The following is a 24,646-nucleotide window of genomic DNA, read 5'->3' as shown; positions in this document are numbered from 1 at the left end:
TAAAATATTATCAAATGAATGAATTATGTAAGTTTCGAATACACATAAATAATTTTACTAAAAAGATAGACAACTAAATTAGCTAAATAATATGTTTGAAGAAGTATTACTTATTTTATATAAAATATCATGAAAAGCTTCGTCCTTATCCAGATATATTAAAAGCATTAAATTTAAGATAAGAGAATTTTGACATAAAAAAATTTGTTATCTGAGTCTTCTTAAAATTTAGTCAAAATCTCATGCTGATACTGTGTTGTAAAATAAATAAAGAATATATAATAAATATAAAATAAAATAAAAGAGTTATAAATAAATAACTCTAGTAGTAATATTCCTCACAATTACTATCTCAATATAATAAATATGATTAATATATTTACTAATATATGTAGTATCTTATATAAAATAGAAAAGAGTATCTGATAATATAAAAGAGGGATAAATTTTTTTATTATTGATCATGTTTATTGTTAAAGATTTAAACCTCTATTTATATACATACTAAGTCTTATTTTTTTAAAATTCATTTATTTAAACTTGTCTTAAAAATTAATTATTCCTTCAATATTGAGAAAGTTGGCCCCAAATAATAGTTATCCACATTTTTATCACAAGAGTATTGGCTTATTCCCAAAAATTTACACCAAAATTCATTGCTGAACCAGAAATTATTAAATTAAAATTAAAATTATTGGTCTAAAATTCTAAATGATAACCAAAACTCAAAAAGTATTTTCCCGCCTTTTGGGCATTCCCTTGACTTCAAGTCTTCAACTCATGAACACAACAAAACAAGTAAACAACGCAGATCCATCATCACTTACCTCAAAATTTAAATTTCAAGTCTTTCTCTCCCTTTTCCCACTCTCTAAATCCTGAAACCTTCAACAACCCGCGGTGAAGCACTCAACCAAAGCTCTTTCATTTAGGGTTTCGATCTCCAAAACCCTACGCCCTTCATTTCTTCCATTTTTATTCCCAATTTTTTATACTTTCGAGCGATGTACATTAAGGAGGTTTGCTTGGAAGGTTTCAAATCATATGCGACGCGAACCGTTGTTCCGGGTTTCGACCCGTTCTTCAATGCCATAACGGGCCTGAACGGTTCCGGCAAATCGAACATTCTCGATTCGATTTGCTTCGTGCTGGGTATCACCAATTTGCAGCAGGTTCGAGCTTCGAACCTCCAGGAGCTTGTTTACAAGCAGGGACAAGCGGGGATTACAAAAGCGACGGTGTCAATTGTTTTCGATAACTCTGATAGGAGTCGAAGCCCTCTCGGATATGAAGACCATTCCGAGATTACAGTAACAAGACAGGTTACTGTTTTTTAATTTGTTGAATTTATCTGTTTCTGATGCTTTTAGATGTTTTGGTTGAATTAAATTTTCTGTCACTAGCCGTTTATAAGCGATCGTTTTAATATTTCGTTAAGTTGTCTGTTAAGAGCTCGCAATTTCTCTTTTGTATACTAGTTATAATTCTGTACATTATTGGCAAACAAAAGTTGACAAAAAATAAAATAAAACTTATAGTATGTAATTTTGAAAAAAAGAAAGCATTATTTTATATGGGTTTTGTCTGTCTAAATTCTGTATATATTTTTTTTAGTTCTGGTTAGTTAAGATCTATTTACAGCTTTGTAATTTCTAATTTTGATACTATTTAACATAAAAGAAAATAAAATGTTAAACTAAAAAAAGTTGACTTATGGGTTCTAAGATTCATAGTTGTGTGAACTGATTTTCTCATTATACTTTTAAGGTTTCAAGTGGTTGTTCACTGCACTGTTTAGGTAACTATTGCTTCTAAAGTCAGATGTTAGTTAGTAATTCTTGTTTTGTATACCTATGTCTTTAATTGACGCACAATGCAGATAGTAGTTGGAGGGAGGAACAAGTATTTGATCAATGGGAAGCTTGCACAGCCTAGTCAAGTCCAGAATCTTTTTCATTCGGTGCAGCTAAATGTTAATAATCCACATTTTCTCATAATGCAAGGGCGCATCACTAAGGTTTTAAATATGAAGCCACCAGAGATATTGTCTATGCTTGAGGAAGCTGCAGGGACGAGAATGTATGAGACCAAGAAAGAGGCTGCTCTAAAAACACTTGAAAAGAAGCAAAGTAAGGTTGATGAGATTAACAAGCTTCTTGATCAGGAGATATTGCCTGCATTGGAGAAGTTGAGAAAAGAAAGGATGCAGTATATGCAATGGGCTAATGGCAATGCTGATTTAGATAGGCTTAGAAGATTTTGTATTGCTTATGAGTTTGTTCAAGCAGAGAGGATTAAAGACAATGCTAGATCTGAGGTGGAACAAGCAAAATCAAAGATAACCGAGATTGATGAAAGTGCTAAGAAGGCTCAGGTAGAAATAAAGGAAATGGAAATAAAAATAGCTCAGTTGACTTCTGAAAAAGAGGCGAGAATGGGTGGAGAAGTGAAATCTCTCTCAGATAAAGTAGATGCACTTTCTCAGAGTCTTGTCAAGCAAACATCTGTGTTAAATAATAAGATAGACACTCTCCGAAGTGAAGAAACCAACAAGGTTAATGTAAGTAGGAAGTAATTTTGGTATTAACTTTGTTTGGTACTAATGATTATAGATTCATTTAAATGTTAAATTTAAAATGTCCATTTTGTGAACCTGATATTTGAGTTTAAACCCTGGATATTTTTAAGATTGTGAAAAATATTGAAGAACTGAAGCAATCTGTAGAAGAGAAGGCCATTGCTGTTAAAAAAGCTGAAGAGGGAGCTGCAGATCTTAAAAAGAGGGTCGATGAGCTTACTAAGAAGCTGGATGAGCATGAGAAAGAATATCAGGTACCATAAGCATATATTGGTTTCATGTTCACAACTTTCTCATGTCAATGGGTAGACTATCAGGTTGAGGTGGATTTTTCGTATTCTATTGCTCAAAACTGTTGGCAGGGTGTTATAGCTGGCAAGAGCAGTGGGAATGAAGAGCAATGCTTAGAGGATCAACTAGGTGATGCAAAGATAGCAGTTGGGAGTGCTGAAACAGAACTGAAACAGTTGAAAACCAAAATTAGCCATTGTGAAAAGGAACTGAAAGAGAAAACTAAACAATTAAGGTCAAAGCGTGAAGAAGCTGTTTCTGTAGAAAATGAGCTTGCCGCTAGAAGAAAAGACGTGGAAAATGTTAAGATCGAATTGGAGTCTATTCCATATAAAGAAGGAGAGATGGACGCTCTGCAAAGGGTTAGATCGGCTTTGTTTTGCTTCTATTCACTTCTCTACAATCTAACAGGATTAGCACTAAGATATTTTCGTCTATAAAAAAACTTTTCAGGATCGTGCATCTGAGGTGGATTGTGTACAAAAGTGGAAGGATGAAATACGCAATATTTCGGCATACTTGTCAAATGTTGAATTCACGTATTGTGATCCTGTCAAAAACTTTGATAGATCAAAGGTGAAAGGTGTCGTTGCAAAACTCATCAAAGTAAAGGATAAGTCCACAATGACTGCCTTAGAGGTTGGATAGCACGATCACATTATATTTTTTTGGTGAACATGTATGATAACATTTATCTGAATTTGTTAGTAAAAATTTATTTATATGTTAATCTGATAATACATGTTTACTTTCAGGTTACAGCAGGTGGAAAGTTGTTTAATGTTGTTGTTGACACAGAAGATACTGGAAAGCAGCTACTACAGAATGGCAAACTCAGAAGAAGAGTGACAATCATACCCTTGAACAAAATACAATCCTATAGTGTTCCCGCTAGAGTTCAACAAGAGGCTACTAGATTGGTTGGTCTCTGCAACTTTTATCTCTCACTTAGTTTTTATTTTTATTTTTATTTTTTTTCTTTATCTCATTAATTTGCATTCTGACTGACTTGATTCCTTACCTAACTTTGCTGACGATTTTTCTTACTTGAATTTCAGGTGGGGAAAGAGAATGCTGAAATAGCACTTTCTTTGGTTGGTTATGAAGAAGAATTGAAGGTGCTACTCCTTGAATTTATATTAATATTAATATTAATATTCCCTGCTCTGCAAAAGTTAAGTCTTATTCCCACTAGATGGGTCAGCTAATAATTTTTTCTGTTCGTGTTCCCTTTTTACCCTCCCTCCAATCTGAACGATATATAATAGAATCATTGATACTGAAAGCAATTTCAATGCCTTTTCAATTTGTACGAAACATCTCTAGTTTTATTTTGAATTTCATATTACGGACATTTTATTCAGCTGCTCAAAAAAATTGTTGCATGTTTATTTTTTACTATATTTTGGGGGGGGGGGGGGGTGTTAAAAAGAATTGCTGTTCTTTCCCCTAAACTTTGTTGGAAAGATGTTGATTGAAGCTGTCTTGAACACAAAATAACCTAAGCCAAACTCAATAAACTAATTTGATGCTGAGATTGAACTTTTTTTTTTATTTTGGATAAATTACTCAGTTTTGTTTTTAATTTGTACTTTTGTTTCAGAGAGCAATGGAGTACGTTTTTGGTTCAACTTTTGTTTGCAAGACCATGGAAGCTGCAAAGGAGGTAATTGATGAAAACCATCTTTTGCTGCTTAGGCCTTCTACACATTACATGTGCATCCCCCCCACACCCACCCACCCAAAAGAAAACCATCTTTTCCCTATTCTTTACTTTGCTAAATGTGCATATCTTCTATGAAGAAGTGTTTGGTGACTACATGCCCACCTCTACATGCTTCTCTTACAATACTATAGTTTTTGTAAATATGCTGTTCTCTTGGATGAGTCTTCATTTGTTTCCACTAGTAGATACTTTGTCTATTTGTTGATCACAGTCATTATTGTCTTAGTATAATACCTTTTGAGGATTTTACTCTCCTATATGCATGCTCAATTTGGATTGCACTTTGTGAATGTTAGGTGGCATTTAATCGGAATATTCATACAACAAGTGTCACTCTTGAAGGAGATATATTTCAGCCAAGTGGCCTTTTGACTGGTGGAAGCCGAAGGTATGCCATTATCTGGTTTCGTGAAAGTGAAAATGAAAGTATGTATTAATTCACTTGGAGAACATATCAGTTGAGATCTTCCCCCTTTGATATGGTATATGTAACTGGGAAAAAGAAAAGAAATTGGAACTCATTGCTCATGGTATTCAAGTAACAATTCCCCCTTAACACATCTTTGCCTAGTCTCTATTCCTACCATGCTTTCACTATCCCAACTTTGGGAATTCAGTGTAGTGACAAGCTCTCAATTTCTTCTGTTATGTTGCCACCAGCCCTATTTTTGTTTTTCCTCAGATATACTCTTGTTAAAATATTTGGCACTAGGCGACATTTATATCTCAGGGAAGTTATAATGTATGATCAATATGAGGGGATCTAACAGAATTCTCATAAGGAAGATCAAGAGAAAACATGTATAAAAATGATCTTGCAAGCTCCTATAAAAGAATTTTTGAACAGGAGTTAGATGAAGATAAATGGTAAAATTGGCAAATAGGAGAATCATGAAAAGAATTAAGCTGAAAAGGTCTTCAAAAACCACTAGAATGAGGAACATTTCTACATAAGTATACCCTCAAGTTTTGAGTAAGGCTATTAGTCTATCACCATGACTAATGAAAAACAAAATAAACCTTGCCAGATAAACTTCCAAGGACTAGCAAGAGTAGGTTTGTCCAATACTCTAATTGAAAGTGTTAAAAATGCATAGAAATTTTTGACGTATTTTATTATGAGGTTTCATTGTCTTTTGTGTAGATGATATTATGAGAAATTGTAAGCATTTCTTGTAACATTGTGCTGGCTTTGACAAAACAGGGGTAGTGGTGATCTTTTGAAGCAACTGCATGATTTGGCTGAGGCTGAGTCAAAACTTTCAGTGCACCAAAGAAGGTTATTGGAGATTGAAGAAAAGGTAGATCCCCAACACTGCTTTTTCCAATAAAATATGGAAACCATAGTAGTCATTCTCGGATCTTGCTGCATCCCGGAGGTCCCAAAAACTGTAATGTTGGGATCCCGGGACGTAGGATGGCTGGGATTTGAACAAAGGTAGAGGGACATTGTGATATATATATATATATATATATATATATATATATATATATATATATATATATATATAACATGCATATTGTATATACATTTTTTTAGATAAAAGCAGCAAATCTTAAGTTCTATATTTCATAATAGTTCCATAATCCATACTAAATAAATTCGTTACCCATAAATTGTAATTTAAGTTGTCAATGATCAATCATCGTCATAGAAGGGCAATGAATTTACCAATATAGCCTCTTTAAAACCATTGTAGATGGTGCTTATAAGGGGGCAAAACCGGTTGTAGATGGTTGGAAAAAAGGGGGGCGGGGGTTGGGTGGGTGGGCAGGGGTGCTATTTCTTTTCTAGTAAGCTTATGATTCCGAGATAAATTTCAATCTCACAGTTCTTTGTACTTGGCCTTGAATCTTGTGTAATACAGATTACAAAGCTTCTCCCTCTTCAGAAAAAATTTAAAGACCTCAAAGCACAACTAGAACTTAAGTCATATGATCTTTCACTATTTCAGAGCAGAGCTGAGCAAAATGAACATCATAAGGTATTGTTCCTTTCTTTTCATTCCAAAATTTGACCCTGTACTAGACACACCAATTTTACCTTGATTTCGTCAATTTTTTAGTTCTTTTTTCTTCATGTTATATATCTCTGTCAACGTGCTTCCTTTCTTGTTTCTCTTTGTAGCTTGGGGAGTTGGTGAAGAAGCTTGAGCAAGAACTTGACGAAGCAAAAGTTGCAGTAAAAGAAAAACAACTTTTTTATGAAGAATGTGTCAAGACTGTTTCATCCCTTGAGAAATCAATCAAAGAACATAACAGTAGTCGAGAGGGTAGGCTGAAGGAATTAGAGAAAAAGATAAAGTCAATCAAATCCCAAGTGCAATCTTCTTTAAAAGACCTGAAGGTAATTCTCAAAATGTTTTCTCATCATCATGATTCATTTGAAATTATTTTTAATTTTTTTTCCATTAGAAAATTTGAAATGTATTACTACAAGTAAATAATGCCATTCCTAGTGTGATAGTGGGTTCAAATCTTGGAATGAATGGTTGGGCTCTACACAAAGGTCTATGGCTTATAGTCTATTCCTTATATCTTGGCTACACACTGGAGATTGCTTATGCCTGAAACAGAATCTGTACATAATTATAAGATATATACAATTAACTAATTGTATTATAACAATTCCTAAGATTTTATCTGATCCTATAAGGTCATAACTATTTTATTCACAGATTCATAGATATTCTAACACCCATAATGTGGCTCAAGGTGCAACGAAACTTCTGATGTGCCAAATTTGACAATTTTTCGAAGTGCCTTCTTTGCTGACTACTGTCATTTTGGGGATATATCAGCTTTGATCCTTTGACAAGGTAGTCAAAGGCGTAAGGCACCTTTAAGAGAGTAGGGGCTCATAATGCTGCTATTTTTATGGCAGCCTTGATTTGTATTTCAAGAAATTCCATGATCTTTTATGCCAGTCTTGCCCATCTGTTTTTGAGGGACAATTTGGAATTTGAGTACTAAAATATTTGAAGTTTCCAATCTAGATTGTGGAATTCACTATAATTTGCAACTGGTATTTTTCTTATTGTAATCCAAAGATTAAGAAAAGGAGAGACTTGTGATGGATAAATTGTTAGAGAAGCATGCTTGGATTGCTTAGAGAAGACTATTAGATAATGCTTCTCTAACAATTTCTCTAACAATTTGCCTGCTGGTTTGCAGGGACACGATAATGAAAAGGAGAGACTTGTGATGGAAATGGAAGCTGTTATGAAGGAGCAAACATCCTTGGAGAATCAACTAGCTTCTTTGATAACACAGATCAGTAATCTTACATCAGAAGTAGAAGAGCAAAGTTCTGCAGTAAGAATAGTTATTTATATTGTTTAGAATTCTTCGTGAACAAGAGTTGTGACCTCAAACTTTCCATGTGTAGGTTGATTCTGCAAGGAATGATCTTGATCAAGTTCAGTCACAGCTGAACTCAGTTCGCCTGAAAATGAAGGAATGTGACAAGGAAATCAGTGGTATTATGAAGGAACAGAAAAAAATTGAAGATAAACTTAGTGAGAGTAATCTTGAAAGGAAAAGGATAGAAAATGAGGTAATAATTTATTTTCTCATCTATGCATTTGGAGGTGCCTTGCTAATGAAGAAATTCCTTATTGTTATTCTAGGTAAAACGGATGGAGATGGAACAGAAAGACTGCTCTGTGAGAGTGGATAAATTGTTAGAGAAGCATGCTTGGATTGCTTCTGAAAAACAGTTGTTTGGTAGAAGTGGAACTGATTATGATTTTTCTTCCCGTGATCCTGGTAAAGCAAAAGATGAACTTGAAAAGCTTCAAGCTGAACAGTCTGGGTGTGTTGACGTGATAAACTGACTTACTGTTATAATAATAATAAATGTTTTGTGCAACTATGATTATTATATTGTTAAAGGATTTCATGTAATTTTTCCCTTAGGCTTGAGAAACGGGTCAACAAGAAAGTAATGGCAATGTTTGAGAAGGCAGAAGACGAGTACAACGATTTAATGTCAAAGAAAAACATAATTGAGGTTTCTTTTTGCCCATCTATTTCAATAATTTGCCACATTTCTTGCATAATTGGTTATTCTATCATTGTGTTGTGCAGAATGACAAGTCTAAAATCAAGAAAGTGATTGAAGAGTTGGATGAAAAAAAGAAGGAGACACTAAATGTGACCTGGGTCAAAGTAAACAAGTGAGTTTTTTCCACCACTTCATATATGCCCTTTACTCCATCTATTTTACATGCTTTTCAATTTGGCAATGCCTTTTTTTCCCCAGTGATTTTGGATCCATATTTTCTACACTACTACCGGGTACGATGGCTAAGTTAGAACCTCCAGAAGGATGCAGTTTTCTTGATGGTCTTGAGGTTCGGGTTGCATTTGGAGGTGTCTGGAAACAGTCATTGTCTGAATTAAGTGGAGGTCAGCGATCTCTACTGGCACTTTCTCTGATTCTGGCACTGCTGCTATTCAAACCTGCTCCACTATACATCCTTGATGAGGTATGCTTTGCATGAATTGTGATTCCTCCACCACCAGCAAGAACCTTGGTATCCAATAAAATGCCAATGGCCCTTTGATTTGTTCACTTTGCAGTTAAGAATTTAATTATTGCATGGTACTTTTCTATTTCCGTCCTCAATGTAAATCCAGTCAAAGCAATTTATTGGATATATTACAATAATAATTATTAATTACCTTAAATTCAGCCAGAAAGAATATTGTTAGCTTGAGTTTGGAGATTGATCTATTGAGCTTCTACTTTTGGTTATTGAGAATGTAGGAGGTGTTGGTTTTCAACTTTTCATGTCTTTATTCTCTACTTCTATTATTAATTATTAATGTATAAAAGAATGACCAAATAAAAAAAATTGAGAATCCAAAACTAAAATAACTTGTATTTTATGAGTATTAAAAACAGTTACATCTTTTCCTTTTTCCCCCTCTCTATATTGTATTCTTACCTCGCGAGTTTCATCTTAATTCACTGCCATTCCCCATTTGGTTCATTCTTTCTATATTTGAAGATTTCCTTTCGGAGTTAATTTTCTAATTGTTGCAGGTTGATGCGGCTCTTGATTTAAGCCACACACAGAACATAGGGAGAATGATAAAGACTCATTTTCCACACTCCCAGGTAAACAAAAAGGACTAGTTTTTATAGTGTGGTGTAATTTCCTTGAACTCATTGAATCCTTTATTTTTCTAATTCCAAAAAATGAAACCCAACCAAATTTTTCTCCAAGTTTATTAATACTAATAACAGTAGTTTGTCTTGGTTAGTTGGTTGACACTCAAATCAGTAATGTTTCCAACAATATTCATTATTTTTTATTTTTTTGAGAGGAACAACTAAATTCATTTTTAGTTTCCAGATTTTCAGAAAGTGTCTGTTCAGCACTCGTTGAATTGAATAACCTCGTGTCTTTTGGTTTCTTGTTTTGCAGTTTATTGTTGTTTCACTGAAGGAAGGCATGTTTAATAATGCAAATGTTCTTTTCCGGACAAAATTTGTCGACGGTGTTTCAACGGTTCAGCGAACTGTTGCTGCTAAGCAAAGCAAGTGAAATATTGAATTTTTTATTGGTTCAATCCTGCAAATGAGTTCACCTTGCTAGAAAAAGAAAATGTTCATTCAACTTGTGAACAACAAACACTGTAAGGCTCTTATGTATTAGTATTTAGTCTCTGTAGAGTAAGAACTTAATGTTGGACCTGGTTTAAGTAAATCCATACTGATCCATTTCAGATGGATTATAATCATCAATGTAAAAGTGTATGGAGAGTTTTGCTGTAAAATATAGTTTAATTTTCTTGTATTCATACCCCTTACGCAAGCCTTAGCCAGTGGTTTTGAAACCAGCCAGCCAGTGCACCTTGCATGAAATGCACCTTGGTTTCGAAACCAGCCAGTGGCTAGTAGTGGTGTATCTAAACGCCCTCTGCGCACCCTTTCAGCACTCCTTTGGCTTAAAAAAATCACTATTCATAAAAATTATTTATATGCAATATATTAAATTTAATATTTACGATAATATATAAAAATTTATAGTATTTAAAATATGAAAATATAAAGTATAAACAACTTAATAAGTTTTTTGTTATGAAAAATAATTTCTGTATTTATTTATATTTTGACAAAGCCAAGCAAGTCTAACCAATTAGTTAGGTTAAATTACAAATATGGATTTGACTAAATAATAAATTTAAGACTTTTATAACAGCTTGAATCTAGACACATGTGACAGATCAAGTAAGGTTAGGCCGAGCACAAGTCAGCTGTCAATCCTTGACAAATTTCTGACCTCTTTCCACTCCTAAGTAAGAATATGCATTAACATAGAAAGAAGGCAGGAAAAAGGCAAAACAAATCATGTACAAATAAGGAGTGCAATCCCTTGAGAAAAGAAATGTAAAAATAAATGACGAAGATGAGTACTGTAGCTTTTCTCCCCTCAAGAAAGGGGTTGTGCTATGGTGTTGACAGTAATTTTTCAGTACATGCTGAAATGAAGTGACATGAAGGAGCTGTCCAGGCGTGGTTTGCCTGTAGCCACAATCGGGGACAACAGCTGATGTGCAGTAGATGGGTGACAGTCATTCGTTAGTTGGGAAAAAATAATTGGTCATGTTTACAGGATAAATTAATGCATAGTTGAGAGATTAATGGATTGTTAAGGGAGATAATTTTTTTTTCTATTTTTGGTATGGCCAAATTAGGGGTGGCAATAGGTAGAATAGGTTAAGGTTTGAACTTTGAATATAATCCTAATCCAATCCATAGATTAAGAATATTCCAACTCTAACTCTATCCGTTTTTAACATACGGGTATCCGACTCTACAGACTTAATCCAAAAAAGATGTAGCATTATTATATAATTTAATGATAATTTAAAATAGAATTGACTTTTATGTAAAAAAACGTAATAAATTATCAATTAATGACCTTCTCTTAATAACTAAGAATCATTTGTATTTAGTGAGAGATCTTTAGTTCAACATCCACTTAAAACATATATATATATATGGTGCGGGTTGGTTGGGTAGAGTTGAGACTCAACCCGCATCCTGTCTAATCTGCATAAGAATCCTACCTGCACCCTATTTATCCATTGCAAATTGGGTTGAATATCCATGGATAGGATTATATTGCCACCCTAATGGCCATGCTATCTGGATTATGAAATACTCTTTTGGACATAAAAATCAAATTAGGCCATGAAATGCTTTTATAGTAACAATAAACAAAAAATATAAAGCCCAGAAGAATAAATAATGATAATAATAGTAATAATAATTATTTACCAAAAATAAATAGTAATAATAATTATAAATAAAGCAAACTGTGCAGTAAAATTATAAATACTAAACCTTAGATAATTAAATGGTGAAAACACTAAGGAAACGTGTAACAATTTGAAATTTAAGATGTTTTTTATGTTTAATGCAAATTTCGATACAATTATATACTAGTTTGGAAGTGTTCAATTAAATATGAAAGTTTAAGTTGGTTAATGGGTAGGAGTTAAGAATTAGGATATATGGATTAAGATTAGAGTTTAAGGTTTATGTTATATGTGCTAGGCTTAGGATTAGGGTTTAGTATTAGAATTTTATTGTTTGTTGTATACATATTACGTTTAGGGTTTTAAATTTAAGTTTAGGATTCGACCGTTCGAGGTTTAAGATTTAGGATATATTCCTCAATATAGAAATTAACTTCACCAACACTAATAATCATCATATTTATATAACATATTAATCAAGAGATTAAAAAGAAAAAAAAATAAACAAATTTAAAACACATCTCTAGATGAAGAATATACATAAAGAAATGGAATAAAAATGACAATAAAAAATATATACAAATTAACAGAAAGAACATATCTTCATAAGAACATACAAATAAAGAAGCAAGTCTAACAACAACAAAAAATATAAGACAAACACCATATTAAGAAGATTAAGTCCATCAATTAAAATAAATACAAAAATAAAAACAAATAAAAAAATAATTTTTAATATAAAAAATTTTTGTATTGTAAAATATTTTAAATAAAAAACATATTAAATTTAATATTAATTTATATATATTTTAACTAATTTTTAAATAATATAATAATTAAAACATAATTTAATATATTTTATACTATCATTAATTTACCAAATTGGTGGGCGGGTCTCACTCTAATAAAGTTAAATTTTCAATCATTTTGCTATCAATAGTAGTCTGAGCAGCGAAAGTGAGAAACAAGAAACAGTAAAGCAAATAGGATGCGGGGAAAAACCCCCTAAAGTCAATGTTGCTCCACGACCACTCAGCTCTACCTCCAACAGTCCAGCCACACCTCTACCTCCGGCGGCTGCCACTCAGCTCCATCTCCAGCAACAGCATCGCTACGGCCGTCCACCTCCTCCACTGCAAGTTACTAACTAATATTTGACTGTTCTAATAATTGGATCTGAGTTGTGTTTAGAAATTCTGGTTCTTATAGTCAGATTTAGGATTAATTATATCTAGGAATTTCTGGTTCTTGTAATTATATCTAAGTTATGTTTATCCTAATTTTTTCCCAAATATTTTTCAATTTTTTTTTTATTTTATGTTTCAAAAAGCCGTGGATATTCGTGGGGAATCGAGTCAGTCACAATTGTATCTCATCAAATTGGATATTTACATATTACATGGTAATAATTTAGAGAGAGAGAGAATAAGCAGCATTCTAAGAAACAAGATAGCAGTGAGATTTCAATTGGTGATGGATTCCTTAAGCATGTCTCGCTGGAAAATTGAATAAACCGGAACGCAGCAATTTTATTCAGCATATATGCAGACTTGATACCTAAATTGAATAAACCTGGCTCCTGGCTGCATGCAACGGCATGTCATCCACAAACTTCACCGCAATTCTGTACACCTGCCATCCGGGGATGATCATCATTTTCAAAGTTTTGAAACTTCTAATCCTCAAAATCCCAGTCACTATCTTCCTCATTGCCAAATCACCGTCATTTTGTTCCCCGTCCGAAGCTTCAAGCTCACTCTGGAAATAACAATCAACAAATATTCAGTTGTCATTGTAACTAGAATAGAGATCATCTTCCATATTTTATTTTATTTCATCAATTCTCCTCGATAGCAGCTTTCAGATGATACGAAATTTGATGTTAATAGGGGAAAAAATGCTGTAAGAACTATTTATATAAGATCCAAAGCCAGTACATAAATCCTCTACAAGAAACTATATATTTTTGAGGGTGTCTTACCAGGGTGGATTCTGACATGATCTATACGGTTAAGGTCCCTATTCCACCCCTATCTTCAGGCTCCAAATCATGAGACAAACCCTTTGAATAATTCGAAGTGACAATAAGTATTGAATATACAAAACACAGAGAAAGCTGATGCTAACATGCAAGACCACCAGATACATAGAGAAACCTGATGATTAAGTAACATCTACCGGGCATGCAAATGATGAATGCAAGTTATGATAAGTCAATACTTACAAGTTCCTCTTTCATTTCTTCTATTTTTCTCCCCAATTCAGTAATATGCTTACTCAGTGCCTACACAGGTCATACAAGATCAATTGAGACATAAAAGATATAGAAGGAAACATACGGATTTGCCATTGACATAAAAATTTGGAACCTCGTGGCGTTGCATGGCAATTGAACGCTTTAATGCCTTTGCCTTTGTTAGAAGGTTTCTTGGCTTTATGGTAACGGGACGCCTGTAATTTTTCCCACGGTAGTAAATAAGACAAAATCCTTTTGGAAGTCTATCTATCGACACTAGTATTCCACCACTCTCATATTCCAGTAATCTAGCTGTGTCCTCAACAAAAGCAAAGGTCTTTTGTTTTGTTATTAATTTAACAAGCTCACGATGTCTCCAATGCAAATGCATATTCTCAATGACACCATCAAAAACTCCACGTATACCTGAAGATTATCATTAATAGTTGTTAGGTAATGAACCATTATAATATAGCAACTTTCAAAACAGCTGAAAATTACCCACCAAGTGGCAAGTACGGCTTCATAATTAAACCAACCCTGCGGAACATAGCACGCTCTTCTTCCGATATTGTTTCCTGATCACAATCAGGATCAGCTGGAACCAAGGAAGCTTCTACCTTGGATAAAAGATTTTCTGCTCTAATCTTTTTGGTCTTGGCCTGTTCAGAATTAGAGTTGTAATGATGATAATAATAAGAAGAACAAGATCACTACTAATAATCATAAATAAATGAAAAATAAAAAAACTCAAGTATATAATCTTCAACAATGAAAAGGATTAGAGACTTACAAGAACCAGTTTACGTTCAACTTTTCTGAAAAGCTTAACATTCTTAGCTTTTGCAGACTCTTTGATCATCTTCTCACGTTCTTCAGCAGATATATCCTTTCCCCAGCGTGTCTGAGCTTCATAGAACTCAGCCAATGATCCTGCTTGAGTCGTTGCTTCATCTGTCCCTGATTGAGTTACATCAATGGCTCTGTGCCGTGCCTTCTCCTCATCATCTACTACTTGTTTTGTCATTTCTTGTCTTTCAGCTAAAACAGCAGCGACACTAGTTGGGACAAAGTCCTTCCCGCGATATATTACAATGAAATATTTATTTCTTATCAGCAAGGTGCCTCCTGTTAATTTCTGAACCAGGAAAGAAAAACAAGATTTATCATCATGCTCCATTGAACAATGACTAGGACTATAACCGAAGCTACAGATAACATACCTTTAGCTCCCCGGCCATTAGTTCATTGTTTGTATTCAGGATACCACGCTTAACAGCAATCTTCACAACTAAGCTTTTTTCCCATAGCTTCAGAATAGCAACTGCGAGACCTTGGAGATTTCGATTTCTACCTTTACAAGGTTCAACAAAAGATCCATATAAGTAAAAGGACAATGATTTAATACATTACCGTAGTAGAATAACATTACCTAGAGCAAAATGACAAGGAAGAGCTTTGGAAAGTTTCCTCATATTCGTCAGCTCTGCATCTGTTAGTCTCGGAGGCATTCCAGTTGGAAGAAGTCTAAGGGGAGTCTTATATCCAGGTACAGCAGGAGGAAGTAAATCCGCATCAATAGGAAGTATTCCCGTGCCCCACCATTCGACAAAACGAGGACCTAAACCACCAAGCATCCTGTCAAACTCTTCTTCCTCTGGCGTCATGTTCGCAAGCTGTTCTTGATTCATCATAACCGGCTCACTCCTTTCCAAAGATGCAGGTGTTGGTCCTTCATAGTTTTTCCCACGAAACACCAGCATAACACTTCCTGACCTCCATATAACTAACCCTCTTGTTCTGCGCTGCAAAATGCTACAAGATTTCAGTTCATAAGTTCTCTAAACAAAAATGCTATTGAAATCAAGAACAAAATAAGAATAAGTGAAAGGGGAAGCAAGAAACCTCAACAATTTCATGAGCAGTCTTCATATCTCTGGCAAGAAGCTCATGGAACTTGAGCCTAACAACTTCCTTCTTCCTCCACTGATCATGAATCTTGTCCAGCACGGCCTGCGTGAGCCCAGCTTTGGCCACATTCACCTTCTCCTTCAGTTGCATCCCCAGTCTTCGCAACCGCGCCTGCTCCTCCTCCTCAAGAGTCAATTCCGCCAAAGTTGGCGGCTTCACCTTCCTCTTCTGCATCACCTTATTCTCTACCTCCACAGCTTCCTTCTCATCCTCACCTTCGTCTCTATCCCATGGCAGAAGCATGTCGTTAGCTTCATCCTCAGCCAATGCGGTATCAGAACGAACCCAGTCTCGGCGTAGCAAGCGACTTAAACCTCCGGGTGCTTCCATGTTATCGTCGTTGTAGGAGGCTAATCGTAAATTTCGCAAGCGGAGAACGACTCTGTCAATTGCGTTGCAAGGGTTGTTGTCATTCCGCAAGAAGTGAGAGTTGTCGGAGTCAAAGAGGTCATCGGCGGCCGGTTGGGGGAAACGTGGTGAGGGTTTGGGGTTGGGGAATCGGGAAGAATTAGGGTTAGCGGGAGGCCACTTGGTGAGCCAAGTGTCAGATGAGGTGACTTTATCGGAAGGTTTGGGTTGGGAGTGGGTTGGGTAGTTGGCAGAGACACAGAAAGGCCTCAGAATGCTAAGTTGATAAGAGTGCGAAGCAGTTGTGCACAAGTATGAGGTCCCGACACTCAGAGGGAGTTCCGATAACTTAGCAGTACTGTTCCCAAGTGCCATATTAGCCTCTCCCCAGCATTTCTCTGCGCACTCAGAGTGGCACAAACATAGTTATGCATGTGTTCACAAACATATTAATAACAATCTAGTAACAATTTTTAGACATACCTGATAATGCAAAAAGAAATAATAAACTAGTTCCTGGTACAAAATACTTTCTCAATTTAAATGAACAAGAAAGAGAACAAAAAATAACACAATCAGTAAATCAAATTCAAGGAGTGATCTCAAAGTTGGCATCTATATCTTCATGGGACAAATTTGAAGCTTGACCAACATTTCCTTCATTTTAATTTGTATCTATATCTACATTTGTGTATTTTTCACAAATCAATACCAAGAATAATTCATAATAGGAACCGAGTTGTGATCAAGACATTTTTAAAATTCTAGCAAAAAAAATAGAGAATGGGAACAACAATTTAACTGAACAATTTTATTCTGACTTGCAGAGAACATGAACCTCATTTCCAACAACAAATTCAAATATGATAATTTTCAGTAACAAGAGATTAAGGTCAAAAGATGATTTACAGATTTACAGCAACAGAAAATTCAGCTAAGTGATTATTTCAGCAAAACAACAACAGACAACCTTCAGTGATGATAATCAGTAATTCAACTCAATGATGATTTTCCGCCAAAAAAAATTAGTTCAGTGATATTTTCAGCAACAAATTCAACTTTTAGCAACAAAGTCAAGGTGCATTAACGAATTACAGCAACAAAAAATTTAGCTAGGTGATTTTTTTAACAGGACAGCAACAGATTCAAGATTCGGTGATGATAATCAGTAAACAATTCCACTCAGTGATGATTTTCAGCCAAAAAAAATTAGCCCAGTGATATTTTCAGCAAAATATTCAACTTTCAGCAATAAAATCAAGGTGCAAAGATGAATTACAACAACAAAATTAAGCAAGAAAGAAAAGAGGAATTTGTTAGAACTCACTAAATCAGGACTAGCTGCTGACGGCGAGGCTCGAAGCAAGAAGACGGCATCGACGACCAGCCCCGGAACGTGCTTAAAATAAAATATAAAATATAATTATTAAAAAATTAATATATAATTTTAAATATTTAAATTTAATGATTTTTAAGTTGATAAAATTCAAAATTTTACAATTTTACCTAATAAATTATCCATAATTTATCATTAAAAGTTCACAAACATCTTCAAACATTAAAATTTATAACTAATAAAAATCAAAATGCGCATAAATGACAAATCGGAATCAGAAAAATCAGCATAAACAACTCAGAATAAAAAAAATCAGCATAAACAACAATTCAGAGAAAAATTCCAACATAAACAATGCAGTGAAGTACTGCACCACACCACCATCAACAACTCAAATCAGAAAAATCAACAACCAGAATCAACAAATCAGAAAAATCAGCATAAACAATTCAGAATTAGAATCATAGCATAAACAACTTAGAATCATAAAAATTCCAACATAAACAATTTGGCGCATTGAGTTGAATTGAAGATGTAGCACTAAAATCAAAGGATGCCTCAACTTCCAAGGCTAATTAACATCTGCTAAACAAAAATCCTAATTCAAACCTAGTGTTCAAAATTAGTAGAATCAAATCAGCCCTGATCACCTCAGAAGCATTAATAAAAATAAATAAATAAAATTCACCCCGCAAAACAGAATCATATTTACATATTTGGAGGAGTAAAAACTACATGCCAACCAAGAAGTAAGAACATGCCATTTACTATTCTTGACATCAAAACAAAGCACATGCTCTTGATTTGAATGATGGAAGTAGCAGCAGCGGTAGCACAAAGCAATTATATTATATCAGGACAAAAAGCATGAAAATTGGAAGCAATTTCTATTTCATATTTCATAGCTTCCATAGGGCATATTTGGAGACTAATCCTAACACAAGAACACACAAACGAAATCTATTGGATTTCTCATAATCCTAAGAAGTGACCCTTATTAAGATTACGAATATATCCAAATTTAATACCAAATCCAAATCTAATTCTCGTGCAGCTCTCAATGAGACTGATAAGACAGAGACAGAGTGAGCTCGGAGAGAAACAGAGAGCTTGAAGAGAGACGCGACGGCGAGGAGAAGAACTCCGAGCGCGACGGAGAGAAGAGGGCTGATCGATAGAGACCACTTTTGGCGACGACGGCACGCTTTCTATCACAATCCCGGCGGCGACGACACCCTCTGGCCAATTAGAGGAGATCAGTGATGGAGACGGTGGCGGCTAGGGCTTCTGGTGGTGATTGCTCTGATAGGGTTTAGGGTTGCCTTTGATCTGCTCGGGGGCTTTTTTGTTTACATAAAACGGCGCCGTTTGAATAGTAGAAGAGCGAGCCAAACCTTTCAAAAAACGGTCGGGTTCAACCGTTTTGCCGGTTAATCTTGTATTTTGTAGATTGATTTTGAAGAACAACTGAACCGTTTTTGATAATGATATTTGCCGAGTAAATTCTCAAAATGGTCCCTCAGATTGGGTCCGTGCACCAATGTTACCCCTCACTTTCGAAATGCTCTAATTGCACCCTCCAAATTGAGCTCCGTGCGAAATCCTGGTCCTCCCACCCAATTCCGACATGACTCAGCAACCGGAGCGCTGAGCTGGCAGTTTATGATCCACGTAGGCCACCTGAACGACGTCGTTTTGCTTAGAGGGGATTGATGAATCAGAACAATGTCATTTTGTGATGAAGGGGAATTGAAAGGTTGCTTGGGGAGAGGGTTGATCATTCGTTAGTCTTTCTCCTACTTCTCTTCAAACGTTTCTTCTCCCTTTCGTCCAGAGAATGCTATCACACTAGGGCACGTTCTGGTTAGTGCTTGTATGAGTTCGTTGGCAGGAGAACGAAGGACGTCAATCGTACGAAGTTGTTGAAGCAGAGGGTATCATCATCGTCAGCTACAACAAAGTTAGAAATACAGTGTGTAGTTGAAGTTTAAATTTTTTTTGGGTTTTCATTGATGGCTCTTCACGTGATGTGTTGATTGAAGGAGATTTTATCTTCGTTTGGTGTTTTGTTGAGATTTCTATGTTGTTAGATTTTTTGTGGTTACGATGTTAGCATGGGATTTGAGTTGCTCTATTTTTTTTATGTATCCAACAAGGGCTCTTTTCTCTAATGATACGGTTGTCTAGTTATGGTCAAAAGTTATTGTTGCATGTGTTTAATTTATTTGTTTACTTCTCTTGCAGATGGATGAAGTACTATACATTATGTTTCATCATAAAGGAACTTTCGAAAATGGTGTGGATGAAAAGATTGGTTACTATCCGGACAACAGAAACTGCCTTGGTGATGTTGAGGTGGATAGGCTGAATGTATTTTACCTGAGAAACTATTATAAGGAGCTAGGTTATGACATAATGAAGGAAGTCTGGTGGCTTGTACCTGGAAAGAACATAGGGGAGGGATTGAGGAAGTTGAATAGTGATGCAGACCTAAGAGAGATATGTGAGATGGGTGCAAAGAATGAGGGTCTTGTTGATATCTACATTGAACATGAGGTTTCGTCACCTGAACTTATACAAGGGAAGGAGGTTATGGTATACGTTAATGATCAAGTAAGAGACCTTGGGACGCAAGCAAAAGAAAATGTTGCAGCTGCCCCACACGATGGTGCTAGGCTAAATGATGAAAAGAATCCTACTGATAATGTGAGACGACCTACGGAGGAAGGGGTTAAAGCATCTGTTAAGGTGCCGATTGAACAAAACTTAAAAAGAAGGACAAGAACACCCTGAAACCAAATCAGACAAAAGTTCATAGGAGGTATTGCCTGAGGTTTGCAACTGGGATAGGAGGCAAAAATGCTTAGAAAAGGAGGCAGGGTAGCAAGATGCCAGTGATGTTGATGTCCTCTAATGAGGACTCCTCTAATTCTGATGATAGTTCAGAAGATGAGCCCTATAAACCAGTAAGGGAAGACAGCTCATCTGATTCATGTGCTGCGGACCCTGTTCCTTCACGTAAGGTAAAGGGTAAGAAGAAAACAAGTAATAAGAGTGATTCACAGGATAAGGGTAAGAGGAAGAATAAGATGAAAGAGAAGATTTGTGTTGATGACGATGCTTTTGTGGAGGATGATTCTGATGTTGAAGTGGATCTTGGATTCGTAGGAACTGGTAAGAATGATGATTATAATGCATACGATCTTGGGACTGATTCTGATGGTGCCAACTCTTGGCATTCATTGGAGATGCAAACCCCACCGAATTCTGAAGACGAATTAGAAGATGAGACTGAATCTGATGAGGTGTTTCCAGTTTTTAGGGAGGTGGCTAGGTTTGGGGAGCTTCACTTAGAGGTTGGAATGAAGTTTAATACGAAGTGAGATTTTAAAGAGGCTGTTAAGGAGTACACCATCCAGGAGGGAAGGCGTATTCGATTCAATAAGAACGATATGAAGAGGCTTAGGGCAGTTTGCAAGGTGAAGGATTGCAGTTCGGTTATCTTTGCTTCCAAGGACCGAGACGACACTTGCTGGCAAGTGAAGACTTTCAGAGATGATCATACCTGTGCAAGGGAGGATAAGAACAGAGTAGCCAATCGTAACTGGGTTGCTAGTAAGCTTGTGAATAAAGTGAGAAAGTATCCCAACTTCATGCATTGTGATGCAAACACCGTCTTCAAGACCAAGTATGATCTGTCATTGTGATGCCTACGTGGACCCTGAACCGCCAGCTCAGCGCTCCGCCTGCTGAGTCATGTCGGAATTGGGTGGAATGACCAGGATTTCGCATGGAGCTCAATTTGGAGGGTGCAATTAGAGCATTTCAAAAGTGAGGAGTAACATTGGTGCACGGGCTCAATTTGAGCATTTTGCGGATTTACTCGATATTTGCCGGTTAATCTTGTATTCAAAATCTTGATCGCCTGTCGATGATAGTGTCTTCAGTCTTATTTTTAAGGGTAAAGTATATTTTTTGTTCTTAAAGTTTGGCAAAAATTTTCGATTGATGATGGAGTCGGCGAAAACAGGAGCATGCCTGTGGATGGTGACAAACGACTACATCTTTAGCATCTGCGTTGAGAAGTTAGAAAAATTAGGGAAGAATGAGGATAGGGATTGGAAATCCCATCTTGAGCAGGCTCCGTTTGATTTCTGTTTGAATCTTCCAGAGTCCAGCATGATAAGGTGAACAAATAGAACTTGATAAAGTCAAGACAATAAAAAAGTTTGATTTATACAATGTCAAGAGAAATTTTGTATTTACAAAGAAAAAGTGGGAGTATTATTACTTTTATTAAAATTGTTTACCACTCAACAGATGATATACTTTCTCTGGAAAGTATAAAAGGTTTGATCATAAAATTAATTTTTTGAAAAAGTAGCCTATTTGTATAATGATACAATTTTATAAAAATAGATCTAATAGTTACTTAGATTTTTTTTATAATCATGTTTAATAAGGATTGTTCTTAAAATAAAATTATACACTATTGTAGTGGGAGATTTCATATTTTGAGAAAACGTGATATTTATTAGGCACTAGGCGTATCTTGCAAAAGGTCAAGCACATGTGCTCAAAAGTTAAGGTGTTTAAGGTCAAAAGAGTTTTAAAAAACACAAATGTGCATTAAAAATTATACACATGATTGATTGGCTCTAGTGCAAGTGAGAGATTACTGAGATAATAGTATGCCTAAGATCCAATCTATCATGATTGTCTCTCGTGCAAGTGGGAGATTGTTGGGAATAAGGAATATGACCACAATCCAATCAATCATGTGTCAAATAATTTGTTATTGTTATTATATTAAAATGTTAATATAAGAAGGTCTTTGATTAAATTTAGAGATTTATCATTATGATAGTAATCATAATATTGAGAGATAAATCTTTTATAATTTAATCTAAATTGTTCTTGGTCATAGAATTATTAAAAAGGACATTAATAATCCAAAAATATCAATATATATAATGGTCTTCATTGGATGAAAATTAATAGATCTCATTTATTAAATTATATATATAGATGATGCATATAGAGATATGACCATTAAACTGACTCACTCTGTGAATTTCTAATGGTTATAATTACCACATATTTGTCAATAGGATATTCTCAAGATGAATATAGTAATAGAGTTTTCTTTGACCTGCGACTATCATAGTAATTAATAATGTATTTATTATACTTTGATTCCGGATACTTAATACCCTAAGGTGCTAGTTAAATGGATATTGGGTATGATTTAAATACTTGTAGAATTAATGATTAGTCAATAAAAAATCCGTCAACTCTCGATAAAGAGTTTGAGCTCTATGATTATAATGACTGAAATGATTAAAACCTTGGTCAAGGGGATTGAATGAATGAAGAAATGAGTTTTTTAAGTCTTTCACAGTTTATTATAATAATTGTAACAAGTTAGAGTTTGACAATTAAGCCATACTCTAAGGGTTAACCAAGAGTTGGAAAGATGGAAGGAATTATACTTTGTTTTTCTAAGGTTCTTAGTAAAAATATAGGGTTATGTTACGTGTACACCAAAATCAGCCACTAGTATAAAATACATGTTGAAATACAAATACACATTAAAAATAAATGAAACCACATATGTATTTATACACAAATACATTGGTGGCTGATTCTAGTGGTTAATTTTAGTGTACAAAGAGCATTTTCCAAAAATATATTACTTCATACTATCGGGTCGTTGAGGAAGTTGCTAGACGCCAACCTTAATTAGTAAATTTAGTATGACTAATTACTACCCGCTTAATATTGAACCTATGGGGTCACACACTAACGAATGTTCTAATCTTTGCTATAGAATTATTTAATTATTATTTTGATTTGATCAAATAAATAATTATATTAATTCAAATTGAAATATTATTATATTTTTTGCTAGCACCAAGAATATAATAATAATATGATAATTGAGAATATTGAATGAGATTTGAGAATAATTAGTTATTCTATTTCTAAATTTGGATGAGATTCTAACTAATTCTGTTTCAAATTGAGTTATGATATGATTCATAAATTTGAATGATTCAGATTTAGAATTTCAAGATATGATTTAAATTTGAATTGAGAATTAAATTTAAAATTCGTAACAAATCTCATACTATTTATATGTATGCCAAGAGTAGAGGAAAGGTGAGAGAATAACAATGGTTTTTATTCCTTTACCTCTACACACATAAATATATGTGAGCCTAATTCTTGGAGAAGAATTTTATAACATGCAAAGAGTTGCAAGAGGTTTCTCAATTTATATCAGATGTCCATTAATCAAGGAGTTGACAGCAAAAGTTGGTCTCGGTGTGGATACGCATAGCGCCTTCGTACCATCGAAGGGGAAAGTGATTCTTACTAGCGTACACACAGGTATTTAGATATGATCTATATATTGTTTATTATTGGAATAAAGTTTAAGTACAAAATAGATTTTTAGGATTATTTTATTACTTCCGCTGCGTGTTATGAACAACATGGTAATCCTTCACTCTCTGCTCTACAAGTGAAATTTTTTTTTATAAGATGTCTTGTAACTAAAGTGATTCTCAACTGCTCTTTGGAGAACTCTTATGCTGATCGTAGGATCTGTCTTCACTGTAGAGAATAGTAGAATACGTGTTCAGTTATCACCTTCGAATCCGACTTTCTATGGTTCTGGCCTAATGTTATTTGCATGCAAGAATGGGGACTATCGTATCTCCTCCTAACCTCCCATTTCTCTTGTTTTTGACAATATGCAATGCGTATGTTCCATTTCTCTAAGTGTAATGTACATCATACTTCAACTGGTCATTTTTTACTATCATATACTACATAGCTCGCCTGATGCTATACATCTTTACCGCCATCACGGCTTCTTTG

At 34.8% G+C, this 24,646-nt stretch overlaps 2 protein-coding genes across 5 annotated transcripts; one reads left to right on the top strand and one right to left on the bottom strand.

Annotated features, from left to right (window-relative positions):
* The first annotated feature begins 716 nt into the window (after window positions 1-716).
* LOC112707683 (structural maintenance of chromosomes protein 2-1) lies at window positions 717-10,402 on the top strand. The gene is made up of 20 exons (XM_025759563.3): window positions 717-1,322; window positions 1,880-2,560; window positions 2,689-2,832; window positions 2,941-3,231; window positions 3,323-3,508; window positions 3,625-3,789; window positions 3,928-3,987; window positions 4,473-4,535; window positions 4,892-4,983; window positions 5,800-5,896; window positions 6,464-6,580; window positions 6,724-6,942; window positions 7,770-7,910; window positions 7,984-8,151; window positions 8,225-8,409; window positions 8,514-8,607; window positions 8,685-8,773; window positions 8,860-9,085; window positions 9,646-9,720; window positions 10,031-10,402. Exons 1-20 carry the CDS (start codon window positions 1,005-1,007, stop codon window positions 10,148-10,150), a joined length of 3,531 nt encoding a protein of 1,176 aa, XP_025615348.1. The 5' UTR covers window positions 717-1,004; the 3' UTR covers window positions 10,151-10,402.
* On the bottom strand, window positions 7,836-19,131 carry LOC112707684 (CRM-domain containing factor CFM3, chloroplastic/mitochondrial). 4 transcript variants are annotated; one of them, XR_011864894.1, is made up of 12 exons: window positions 18,790-19,131; window positions 17,753-17,824; window positions 16,012-16,823; window positions 15,539-15,911; window positions 15,330-15,460; window positions 14,900-15,244; window positions 14,612-14,768; window positions 14,240-14,532; window positions 14,095-14,154; window positions 13,852-13,932; window positions 13,428-13,628; window positions 7,836-8,040 (listed from the first exon to the last, which is right to left on the bottom strand). XR_011864894.1 is itself a non-coding variant. In XM_025759565.3 (11 exons), the coding sequence occupies exons 3-10, from the start codon at window positions 16,798-16,800 to the stop codon at window positions 13,428-13,430; spliced, it is 2,349 nt and encodes a 782-aa protein (XP_025615350.1). In that variant the 5' UTR covers window positions 16,801-16,823; window positions 17,753-17,824; window positions 18,790-19,131; the 3' UTR covers window positions 7,836-8,040. The 4 variants fall into 4 exon arrangements, 3 of the variants coding, with proteins under 3 accessions (XP_025615350.1, XP_025615353.1, XP_025615349.1); XM_025759565.3 differs by lacking the exon at window positions 13,852-13,932; XM_025759568.3 differs by lacking the exon at window positions 7,836-8,040 and having other exon boundaries at window positions 13,210-13,628.
* Between the last annotated feature and the right edge of the window lie 5,515 nt (window positions 19,132-24,646).

This window comes from Arachis hypogaea, chromosome 8, assembly GCF_003086295.3.
Source record: "Arachis hypogaea cultivar Tifrunner chromosome 8, arahy.Tifrunner.gnm2.J5K5, whole genome shotgun sequence".
In the NCBI taxonomy this organism is placed as follows: Eukaryota; Viridiplantae; Streptophyta; class Magnoliopsida; order Fabales; family Fabaceae; genus Arachis; species Arachis hypogaea.
This window is presented reverse-complemented; position numbering and strand designations above follow the sequence as displayed.

Excerpts from the sequence above, each read along its gene's own strand:
- LOC112707683 (XM_025759563.3), top strand. The coding sequence starts at position 1,005 with ATGTACATTAAGGAGGTTTGCTTGGAAGGTTTCAAATCATATGCGACG. Across the intron at positions 3,790-3,927 it reads AACAAGAGGCTACTAGATTG|GTGGGGAAAGAGAATGCTGA; the intron begins GTTGGTCTCTGC and ends CTTGAATTTCAG. Across the intron at positions 8,608-8,684 it reads CAAAGAAAAACATAATTGAG|AATGACAAGTCTAAAATCAA; the intron begins GTTTCTTTTTGC and ends TGTGTTGTGCAG.
- LOC112707684 (XM_025759565.3), bottom strand. The coding sequence starts at position 16,800 with ATGGCACTTGGGAACAGTACTGCTAAGTTATCGGAACTCCCTCTGAGT. Across the intron at positions 15,461-15,538 it reads TCCTTGTCATTTTGCTCTAG|GTAGAAATCGAAATCTCCAA; the intron begins GTAATGTTATTC and ends AACCTTGTAAAG. Across the intron at positions 14,155-14,239 it reads TTGCCATGCAACGCCACGAG|GCACTGAGTAAGCATATTAC; the intron begins GTTCCAAATTTT and ends TGACCTGTGTAG.